The 12,554-nt window shown below is 36.0% G+C and overlaps 1 protein-coding gene across 5 annotated transcripts in view; it reads left to right on the forward strand.

Annotated features, from left to right (window-relative positions):
- Window positions 1-12,554, forward strand: part of LOC134527290 (DENN domain-containing protein Crag) — a 771,918-nt gene that overhangs the window by 389,024 nt on the left and 370,340 nt on the right. For all 5 annotated transcript variants that reach the window (XM_063359835.1, XM_063359836.1, XM_063359843.1 and 2 more), the window contains one exon: window positions 3,637-3,842. In XM_063359835.1, the coding sequence (XP_063215905.1) occupies window positions 3,637-3,842 (206 nt within the window). The remainder of the gene's footprint in view (window positions 1-3,636; window positions 3,843-12,554) is intronic.

The following is a 12,554-nucleotide window of genomic DNA, read 5'->3' on the forward strand; positions in this document are numbered from 1 at the left end:
TCAGGATAGCATTGTTCTTATATCTTTCGTTTATAGCCGAATGTTTTCTACCTGATTCACACAAGTTCCTTCGCCACGTTTTGAACAAAAATAATTACCAGCCGGCTAGCATAGCCGAACTCGCGTGACGCGAATTCACTTAGCGCGAGTATTTATCGGAACCCATTGTTCTGCAAATGCGAGTCGGAGGTATAATATGAATTTAAAAAGTTGTCTTTTTTACACCATAGACTATTTGAATATAAAATATATGCAAACAAAGGCGATTTTTTATGTATTTGGATATATTTGGGGGGGGGGGGGGGGGGATGATTAAAAATTGGCCCGTATTCTCTATTGCGACCATTCCGTTTATAAGTCCGTTTATCCGGAAACTGTGAGGGGTCTCATCAGCGGGATTCTACTGTATTTGCAGATCACTAATACTCACGCAAGGTTAAAGTATCCTTTAACCCAAGTCTTGTGTTTCAGCATAATTACCTTATTTTTACACAAGCCATGTTCGTGTATGGTTTTGATGCTCAAAATTGATCTCGGATATAGTTCGCACTAAGTTTCTTCTCATTTGTCCGCCGGGTCTTCAAGTGGCAACCCCGTGTTCCTCCACGCCATTATGCCAATACCGTATTTATTGAATGCAAGCAAACTCAAACTTTTGCACTCTATGAAAAATAAAAATAATATGATGCCGAATTCTAAACTACCGTGCACACTTGGCAGGATATGAGAACGCGTTTATTGTATTTTGCGAAAAGTGTATAAAATATTATATCAAAGTAAAAGAATAACCTAATATCTTGTATTTATCCAAGTTGCGTCATATACGGTAAAATGTAAACAAAACAAACCTGGTTTGTCCAGGTTAGCCAACATAGCTTCTACTAAATTCTCACGTAAGTTAATGATTCCTTAACGAAGATCATACATTTCCCATACTGTGAGAAGTTTTGTTTTGTGTAAAACTAAACACATATGTTAGCGGCTAACGAATTTATCTTACCGTAGTTGTTTATTTTGTGTAACTTTGTAAATAGCAAGAGAATAAGCAAATAATAATTTTGCAGGTACAAAATTAGTCTGCACAGCGAGATTGGGAGTGTGCGTTCATGCGTGACTATCATGCAGCCAGCATCTGTTGTTGACGTCACGAGCCGTGGCAGCGTTCCCAACATAGTGGCATTCCACTGCTGATATTTATTTGCGTGCCAAGTTTAGTTGATTGTTATCGTAACAGCCTGTATGTAGTATGTTGCAACATATTTCTGTCTAGAGTTTGAAAATGCCGAATAATACTTTGAGTGCTCGAGACCGAGCATATCAGTATCAGAAACATGGGTTTTATTGTACTGACAATAGCACAGTGATGTGCAAATTTTGCAACTGTAAAGTTTCATTGGAAAGAAAAGATTCCATTGACAAACATCTAAAGTCGGCTAAGCATGTGGCATTGGCAGCAAAAAAGAAAAAAGAAAAGAAAATTGGTAGTTGCAAACATCTATAGCAACGTGTCTGTTTTGTGTAACTGTTTTGGATTTAATTGGCGGTTTTTGTGCATATTAGTCTATTCCTAGTACATATACATGGATTGTTTATTAAATATGTAAACTATTATTTTCAATAACTGCACAATTTAGTCAACATTTAAAATACCGGTAAAATTTCCATTGCATAACGAAAATACCGACTTTAAACCACCGCTTTTCTAATTAGAAAGTACCGCTTTTTCCATACTGAAAACACCGAAATTTTCAAGGCCCTACTTATCAGTGTTCACCCCCTAAAATGCAAGCTTTTCGAAGCATAATTCAAGATTTTAAAAAAGAGGATTTTATTAGAACATCTCAATCAGTTTATGCTTCTCCTGCTTTTCTTGTTAAAAAGAAGACACCCAGGGACTACAGTTTAGTTTTGAATTACCGTTTTCTCAATAATTATATAAAATTGGATATTTTTCCTATGCCAAAAAAATAAAAAATAGTTTTTCAGTACCTGAGCCAAGACCAATTTTTTACAGTTTTTGATTTGAATGCCGCCTCTCATCAGTGCTTGCTAGAGCTGAACAGTAAAAAAATATACAGATATTTTTACTCCAAGGAGCCATTTCAAATGGAAATCGGTACTACCTTTGGTAGAAATTTTGGTGCCCAGTGTCCCTCCAGAATTTTGAGTAATGTTTATCAAGAGTTCCAAAATAAATTTGTAATGAGTTTTCTTGATGAAATTTGTGCATACTCAAATTTGTTTAAAGTGTGTTTGTTGACTCCTCTCTATAGAAAATTTTATCCTCCTCCTCTTCTCGTACCGAGCCCTCTTGGGTGAGGTCCAGGTATCCTGTAGAGAAGGTCGAGCTGCTGGTCTTGCGGCGGGATTCGCAGTTGGCTGGTGAAGGCGAATAGCTAGTGGGGTGAGGGATGGGACTAAACTATACATTAAAAAATGTTGGTATTTTACCAGGAACTTTTATTGACCTGAATGTCCAAACAGTGCAATTTGTCACCTGCATCGGCTTTCACAACATACACTGAATTGATACACGGTACACCCTATCGTCAAGAAAGGGGGAGGGGGGGGACAAATTCCCTAGGCCGAGATAGGTCCTCGGATGGCCTGACTCGCGAAGGAGAGGTGCGAGCAGCAGAAAACGGATAGCCAGTCGTCCTATGGTCAGTGGGCGGAATCCAGCCTCACTGGCCGTCGGGCCGATCAACTAACTTTCAGATGGATGACCTCGCCTTGTTATAGGGAGAAATGCGCGGAAACGAAGAAATGAAGGGAGGGGCGAACTAACTCCTCTTTGGAAGGGATGAGATGCGTGCGCATGAATCTCGCCGATATTTCCCTGCCCTGGTGGTGGAAGTATAAACTAGATATTAATAATTAAAAAGAAAAGACAAACTTGACATAAATAATTATATGTACATACATATATTCAATCCTATGTATTTAAAAGTATTTAAACTTGCTTTCACAACTTAATTATATACTTTTATAAAATATAAATATAGTTGGTAGATCGCCATTCACAAGATGGCGTCCCAATGTACATGTTTAGCTGTGGCAAGAGAAAAATATACATTTGTTTACATAACTCGTCCATATTTACTATTATATTCTGAAGTGCATTAATATGTGTGGTTATAACAACGTAAAAAATAAAGGACGAAGATGGTTGGTTGCTTTAATGAATTATTCTATTGTTCGTCGCTTTGTTTATAACTTACGACGTCACACAGATTCGTCGTCGCATATTACGTGAGTAGGCCTATTGCCGAAACACCTTTTTCCCTGAATTGCTTCTGAACTTATTAAAACTCGTTTTGAGTTTAATTATAATGGAAAGTAATGTGATATTTAATATAGGAAGGGCGGGCAGGCGTCATGTTTGGAGTACTATGTTGGATTGGTATTGCAAATATTCAGAGAGGTGGGTTTTATGGTGAACACAGATCTGCTGGGTACAAAAAGAAATAAAGTTTTTGGGTATTATTATAGGACAGGACAAAATGAAAATGGATCCTGCCAAGTTAGTTCCTACTGTGAATTTCCCCATTCCAAAAACGTTAAGTGGAGTTATGAGGTATCTTCTTTAAATAATCTTAAAAAGGAAGATGTCCAGTTTGTCGGTGCGTGTTGTAGACCTTCAGCCTGAACCCAGTGCTGTTCAGTCGGACGGAGCTGAAGCATTTGGTGCTGAGCGACGGAGCGAGGCTGAGTGGTGTGCTGCAGAGCAGTCCCATGGCACGCCGCACCAAGCATGAGATCAAGTCTGCGCAAAAGCTTGCGCGCAAGTACGCCACATCCCCGGAGCTGTGGGCCAAGTGCCTGCTCAGCACCTGCTACAGGTAACCTTCGCCATCCACACTTCCCGCGCACCAACGTCTGTTCCTCATGGCACGTTGTTTCTTTCTGCCGGTGTACATCGCATAGCTTAACAGGGGAACGCATTACCATTACAGCAGAGCTTACTCACTGATTGAGACAGTTATTTTTACATTGTATTTTCAAAGCTGCTCACGCAAAATAAAGATATTGAGTAAAGTTCGTTCTTTGTTCTGTTTTGTTTTGTACAACAAAAGTTTTGATATTGTATCATTAACAATTGTAGAAGCATTGGTAAATCCTAATAAAATAAGAGACATATTTTCTATTATCTCAAGAAGATTCAAAACATTGTATGTTGTAAAGAAAAAAATCTTTTGGCAATATTGCAGATAAATTATAATTTCTTAGTACAGTAAAACCTTTTTGTTGCGACCCCATTTATTGCGACCACCTCTCTATTACAACCCGATTTCGAGGAACCGTGAAAAAATTGCCGAAAATCCGAAGAAAATCGGACAGAAAATAAGTTTCTTGTGGTGAGTAGCGTGTTACTGCGTTTCTCTTGCCGAGTGCCGACTTGTTTTAACTGCCGCAGCGATGTTTATTTTTAAAGCTCAAGCAATTATCTTTTCCCGTGGGTTGATAGAAAAAGGTTGCTTCTCCCAGCAAAAAAAAAAAAAAAAAAGGCTACGCCAGTCGAAAATTTGAGTAAAATTGGCTGAAAAACAAGTCTGTTACACTTTGTTGGGCGCTGTGTATTCACATTTATCTGGGCGAGAGCTGGACTGTCAACGCGGCAGTGTTTAGCCGAGCTCGGCGCGTTCACTTCTGCACGAAAAAGAATTTAGATAGAACAAAGTCAAGAATAAATGGTTCTACATTAGGGTGAGGGCCACCGCCTCACTGACGACTCAAACCAACTTACATTTCTCCCCTGAGGTCGCACACGCACGAAGTTTAACTAGAAGCTCTCGGACTACATGCTAGTAGAATTACAACAGATCAGCTATTGCTGACAACCAAGCCTGACAAAGTCAACCAGTAGAAGAAGGCTCTCAACATGGTTGCATCTTAATTTATAAGCTCGCGCCGCAGCGCGCGCATGCGCCGATCAAGTGGAGGGGGGAAACGAGTACAAATTGAACAAACACTAGTAGTAGTAGGGAAAAGGAGGGAGAAGGAGGAGGGGAGCGGAGTGCCGGAGGCCTGCGATGACGCGCGCCGTTTGACTGTAGCGGACCTAACCGCTACACTTTTTTTTTTACGCTGCGAAGGGACTTGGAAAAGAAATTGCTTGAGCTTTCTAAATTAACATCGCTGACGGCAAGGGCGGGGAGCGCATCCTGTCGGTCTGTAACTGTGATTATCTACTCCAAAAACATGTCATAGCTAGTTGGGAAGGAGTGATCCGAAAATATTTACAACGGTCTTACCCCTCCCTCATATTAGCCCAATTTTACGGGAGAAGGGAGGGTGAAAAGAGCATTTTCTCACTGAAGGTTTTTCAAAGGTGAGCAAAGTTAGAGTGTTATAAGGGAGGACAATAGATGGTTTGTGTGTCTGGGAGGGATGAGCTAGCCTTGAAGAATGTTACCGTGAGGTGGGAGGGGTGAGCTAATGCGTCATGAAGCCGCTGCCGCCAGCCAGCCAGCCAGCCAGCCAGCCAGCCAGCCAGCCAGCCAGCCAGCCAGGCAAGCTTCGTGTGAACCCACTCGCGTTACAGAACCTACTGCTGCCATATTTTTAAAGGAAATGTCCCATTATTTTTTTGTTATTCTTACATGAACATTATTGGAAGTATTAAAGCCGACACAAAAATACGCTGTGTTTTAAAATTAACAGATTTGAATGATCTTTAATTTCATTTTTTTTTTCTTTTTCTTTTTCTGATTTTCACATTTTGGTCAAATTGTTCCTGAGAATGTATTCGTAAAATCACTGCTTCGTTAAATCTGGGGTTTGTGACATCGGTGTTCAAGTGTATTTAACTACGGCAAGCAGAAAACGTACATGTAAACTAACCAGTAAAAATAAACTGTCTTTTGACATCTTTTCTTTAGAGGTGGCCTGTAGGGCGACGGACTTCTCATAAAGGTTGAAGTGGGTTTAAAGTGAAGCCGTCTAGCATTGTGAGTGATAGCATCCTGCCAATGTACGCCTGGTTTCTTAGCGAGTAGCGGTTTTGTGGTAGGTGGGGGGGGGGGGGGGGGGAGGGTGATGGGGGGGGGGGGTTGAAATGAACTGATAATTTCGGAAAACCTCTATTACAACTCCTCTATTACGACCCTATTCCTGAAAACCGTGAGGGGTCGTTTCAGAGAAGTTTGACTGTACTAATTCAAAGGCTTAGTTCCTGTTAGTTCAGGTATATCAAACAACATTTGGTTTTACACATTTAACCTTCTGATATTAAATTTGTTTGCAAAGTCCTAGTAAAAGCGGTATCCAACACACAGCATTTTCATCTTCACGTAGCAGAAATTTTTCTTAAGATGAAAACTTTTTATTCACAAAAACATTGAAATTTTTTTTGTAGTTTTTTTTTTTGTAGGGTAGGTGGAATAATTATTGGCAGTGTGACATTGTTGACACGTAGTGCATATGTTTGTAAATAATAGAGGAAATTTCGTTCTTTAGGCTAATGTTATAGGAAATATGACCTATAACTTTGGGTTAAGGCCATATTACCTGCCAGAAAGTCTAGTATATGCAAGGCTACAATGTTCTAGGCGCGACTGTACTGTCCCTAATGCATTCCCTCTTCCCCCTCCCCGCAATCTTTACAAACACACGCCCTTCCCGAGCCTACCTGAAGTGATTCCCGGAACTGAGCTAAAAGCTGCAAAGCGAAGGCAGAGAAAATAGGACCCGTTATAACATATTTGATAAAGAGTTGTTAGCCTTGCATTGACGATTACATTGCAAATTTCAACTGAATGACCACATCGCGCAGCGCACCTACCTTATATATCGACCATCAAATTACCACTGTACAAAATTCAAATGATCAACATTAAAAATATAGGTTATTTTCTAATCCTGAATGAAATTTTTTAAAAAGGTAAAATAGCACATCTTTATGACGAAGTGAATCATGGTCACAAGAAAGAGATATACAGAAAAAATAAGATGTACTTTAGAGTTCTCCAGTCCAACAAGTATATTTTATTCTTATTCATTCACGAACTTACGGCAAATTTTCACAAAAACTGTTCAGATATGAAATAAATATTGTGCAGGGTAACTCAATCATGGAACTAAAGAAAAAAAGGGCAAAAATACACAATCAAATGTCACCCTGGATACCGTGTTGCAGCAAAGATGAACAAGCATAAAATTATTGACATTTAAAAAATACTAAGAATGTTTGTTTGCTGTAAACTGCCTGAGATGTCCTACTTTTCAGAAAAGATTTATTATTCTGAAAATGATTAAAAAATCTGGGGGGGGGGGGGGGGGGGGGCCTTCTGTAATAAAAGCTTGATCGCGATACAAAGAGATGCGAAGGAAAGAGGTCTAATTTGTAACACGCTTTTATTAACTTCATACGTATGTAACGGATACTTTGAACATGATTTTGACCCCCTTCAAAATGTCGGATTAACTCTAAATTTGGCATACTTATCAAGGACCTATGACAATTCAATATTTTGAACAGTTAGAACAGTTATCCTTACTAGGATAATCAGGATTAGCGATTTTTTGTTTTCCTAAACTGGTAGTGTCTTTGCGCCAAGACCAAGAAGGGAAACTACCAGGCGCGCCGATCACCTATTTCTCAGATAAGTTACTGACTTTGAATAATATTAAATTTTCGGAGAGGGAACTTGAGAGCTGGCTATCTCATCCAAGGGAGGCAGCAGGCACCCAAATTGCTAATTTCTCGGATAAGTTACCGACTTAGAATAAACATCAATGACTTCCCGATTTTATTGAAAATCATTGATTTTCATAGTAGGATATTGCAAATATTGTGTATTATAGTTTTTTAACACACTATATTGAATATATATTTTAAAAGCAACCAATATCCAGTCAAACTCACTTTAATAGTAAATTGATGTAATAAAAAAAATCCAACTAAAAAATTAAAAATAAATAATAGTTCAAAGAAACTAAAAAACACGCTTTTATAGAAAGTCCAACTTGAAATTTAAAAAAATTAATAAATTTTAATTAAGAATAGTTTATTTTTTTAATAAATATAAATTAAGAATAGTGTAAATAAGAAAAAAAGGTATTTTATTGTAAAAAAAAAGTGTGGGGTGCTTTTAAAGATATAAAAATGATAATCCGTCTATTCATGTATGTCCATAAAATATTTATAACTATTGACACCATATACCCCACGCTTTTTTTTACAATAAAATACATATTTTTCTTATTTATACTATTCTTAATTTATATTTATTAAAACAAATTACACTATTCTTAATTCAAATGTATTAAAATTTATTTTCTTTTTTTTTAGTTGGATTTTCTATAAAGCGTGTTTTTTAGTTTTTTAAACTATTATTTTAACGTAATCCACGTATAACTTTAACATACTGCATTTTTATTACCAGTCCAGAAAACTGATTAAATGGGATGACGATTTAGGAAAAAAATTGAAACATAAGTTTCCTTGTAAAACTGCATATTTAAGCATTTAATCATGAAAATGTCCAGATAGATATTTTTAAAAAAAAAACTTGATTCTTTAGGGGATTAAACATATATTTATATTACTGTGAGCCAAATATAACATAAAAACTCATTGTTAAATTGTTTTCATACATATAAATTTTTTATGGCAAACAGTATAAAATACACGTTTCAGTACATATAAGATTCTTAAGTTTTTTAATATTTCAGGATGCGCAAGATTTTCAATTTGTGAGAACCCACAAACTCAAAGTACTGGATACACAGTACATTATATCTTTATTGGGAACTAGATACCAAAACAATTTTTTTGTAGACAAGCATACTTTCGTACACTTCACACTTATTTTTGAGATTTACATTTCGCGAAACCACATAACAGTTCGTTTCTAGTATCATATTTATTTTGAATCATTGCAACATGAATTATATGCATTCTATTGAAGTGTGTTCAAATGTAAAATGTTTAGCTTGTACTATTACAAAAATAATCTTTAGCAAATATATTCCAAACACGTTTTTGAAAAGCACACAATATTTTTTAGTGTACGCGCATAAAAATTTATACACATTGGAATACTTTCCAGCTTAAATGGTATGTCATCGTAAGCAAACTGTAAAGATTCCTTACAAATTTCGCAAGTAATTTTAAGATATTTTATTCATATGTACATAAATAACTAAGATTCCAACACTTACAAAAACTTTTTTCTGCAAATTCAGCAAAAAATTTAGTTAATTTTAATGTTTACATGCTCAAAACGTTTTAGTGTGTAAATGTTTGGGTGCTCGTAGACTACTCTCATTTCTTTCATAAAATTTCCGCTGTCTACGATTCTGTTTCCTGCTAATGTATGGACCCACGAAGGAACATTTTCAACTAATAGATCTGGAAGTCATTCTTCATCAAATATGGACAATTTATCGTTGTCTTCCTTTCTGTCATACAAAGACGCACGAGATTCACTTTTCGAAGAAGACGTATTGCCACTGCTTGTTAGCCGTTCAACTCCAGACATGTTTTGTATTTCTTCCATATTGTTTCTGCGAGAAAAAAAGTGTTTTTGTTTTTTTTTTTACATAAAATGTTCTATGTGAGACGTAGGAGTGTTTTTCTATACAATATACTTTAAAGTTAGCAGCACAGGTACATGAAATCAGGTCAACTAACTTACACCAAATAGGATAAACAAATATTGGTAGGCTGGTAATATTAATTACATTATTATGCCACAATGAATAAGATAGACATGTGAAATAATGACTTAAAAAAATGTGTTTGAAATATTAGTATGCTATCTATATGTGTGTTACTTTTGAGAAAAAAAATTATTAGGTTGTGAAAATTTATGTGTTGAAGTTTTTTGTAGTGGGTTAAAAAAAAGCACTTGGTAATATGACTTGACACTAAGAAAGTATTCACAGCACAAACTTGATGATATAGTATTTTTATACTTTTAAATACAGTCTGTTATGTTATTAATACTTTTATTCACGCGATGATTGAATTAAAATAATAATTTTAAAATTACTAACTTACATTTTCTGCTTAAAAGCTATTAAAAAGACGACCTATAAATGTTTGTTTGTAACTCTCAGATAGAAAGATAATTTCCAGATTATTGTTATGTACCTACAACTAACCCGATTTTAGGGTGACATCAACAGAATAACAGCTACAATCACAGATGGTAGTACATCAATAATATAAATTGTTTCAACTCGTTTTCAAAATACTGTATAATACACTGCATAATACACCCACTGTAAGCATAGGCGTAGCTAAAACAGTGTTAGAAAGGCTGGCTAAACATTTTTAAGTACATGACTCAAGGAAAAAGCTGAATACGGTGGGGGAGGGGGAAAGACGGATGTATATGCGGTCCGACACCCACCTGCCCAGCGAATTTCGTTGACAGGTCTCAGGAAAGTTTGTGGCCTCGAGATTTAACACGCACAGGTTTGCTTAATACATTTAGATATTTATTTAAGTTTTGTCAGTACAAATAGGGGAGTAGTGTCACACACAATATACAGAAAATAATGAAAGAAAAAATTGGAAATTCGTTAATCGTATGTTAGAGTCCAAGAAACAGAAAGAAAATTTCCCGTGAAGTGTAGCTATGTTGTTAGCAGAAGTTAAATCAACTTGTTTCAGCTGACGTTAATTACTAGGGTTTATAAGCTGCATTGCTTATGGGAGGGGCGTACTTTATAAACTTAAACATATGTCGACAAGAAAACTAAATCTGGCCGGTATTTGAACCCGCTACCTCTTGCACTATAAGCAATTACTAGAGGTGTATGAAATTCGCAATTGCGATAAATGCTAAATAGATGCGAAAGTTTTTAATTACCGCGATTATTTGCGATACTTCAACATTTATTATATACAGCGAAACCCCTTTTTTACGTTACCGTTTTTTACATTTTCCTGTTATTTGCACTATATTCTTCAGGTCCCGTTTAGTTCCCATTTAGTCCAATACAATACTTTCACGCGAATTACGTCTCAAAAATCGAATCCCACCCGCTATTTACCTCACGTGACAACCATAGTAGGCCTAAAAACATTGTAAAAAACGTAATGTTTATAGTCGGCAACGAACGTTTTAAATCGCAAAATATATATATTTTATAACATGAAAAGTTGCTTTTATTTCTAAACATAAAATAATTTAAGCCTAGGCGTGTAAAAGTCCGAGTAATTATAGTAGGAGACAATCTAAAATGTACTAGGGAAAAACGTAAACTCACGAATGTATAAACCTAACGGGAATATTACGACTTTACGAGGCTGCTTATAAGTTCTGATACTATATTTATGTATTAACTTAGCCGAAATACTGGTATGAGACATAAACTTCACAAGATAAAATGAGCGCAGTCTTGTAACTGTTTTATATGTATTTTATAATTTCGGAAGTATTGTACAGTTGACGCATGTTTTTTAAACTAACCATTTATTTCTGGGGATCGTAAATAATTAAATATTGGTATCAAGACATCAAGATTAATGTAAACTTGAACATGTCACGGCAGCGAGAAAACTGGTACACGGGAGGTGGAGCTTATATTTTTTTCTGCTAAGCTCGCATCTATTGGCTGGCTGCTGATGGAAGGTCACGAGTCTGGGAGGAACGTTGAGTGTGTTATACTGCGCATGCGCAGCTCAGAGAACAGAGAGAGCCAGCCGGCGGCTACGCCGCGCCATAACAGCTGATCGAGTACAATGACCTTTCTCCGCGCACGGCGCGCTATTGACGGTAAATTTACAACTTGCGGCCCTTTTTTTTAAATTTTTTTACTGTGGTGCAATGCGTATGTGTAATGTAGCCCGTATTCGTTATGAACGCTGCAGGATGCGACTGTATTTTAATTAACTCTAACGTTTTTCTTACTTTCAAAACATGCAACTGAAATCCCTAAAAACCGCGAACTCCATTTTAAAATTCACTCTGTCATTACTTAATACCTATGTGCATTGTACATATGCTTTAATTATTTATAACAACAAAATCAACAAAAATAAATGTGAGTAAACAATTTTTTTAAATGCTACAAAGTGCTAAAAATCACAAAATGAAAAATGCTATAAAATGCTAAAAATCACATAATAGATGCTACAAATTAAATTTTTAAATGCTCTTTTCATACACCTTTAGCGATTACACAATAAAAGCCAGCTTCAAAACTGTTATAAAATTGCATTTATTTAATATAAAACTCAACATGCATAATTGCAATAAACAACAAAGTAAAACCAACTGTAAGTTTGTTAAATCCATATGGAGAAGCTCCAAGTTTGAAGCAACACAGTGCAATACTCAAATTAAAAAAAAATATATATATATATATATATGCGTTTAATTTTACATTTTTTAAATCCAATTCGCATCATGGAAGACATTAACTTTATCATAAAATTTCAAATTTTTATTTTGAAAAATCTCAAGGACATAATACAGAAATGTATTACCGTATTTACTCTCGTAAAGGCCCCCTTTTTTTTGGAGGAAAAAATAGATTTTTCTTTTTTTTTGATATGAAAAACTAACATTTAATAAAAGCAAAATGAAATACCGCCA

This window comes from Bacillus rossius, chromosome 1, assembly GCF_032445375.1.
Source record: "Bacillus rossius redtenbacheri isolate Brsri chromosome 1, Brsri_v3, whole genome shotgun sequence".
NCBI classification, from domain to species: Eukaryota; Metazoa; Arthropoda; class Insecta; order Phasmatodea; family Bacillidae; genus Bacillus; species Bacillus rossius.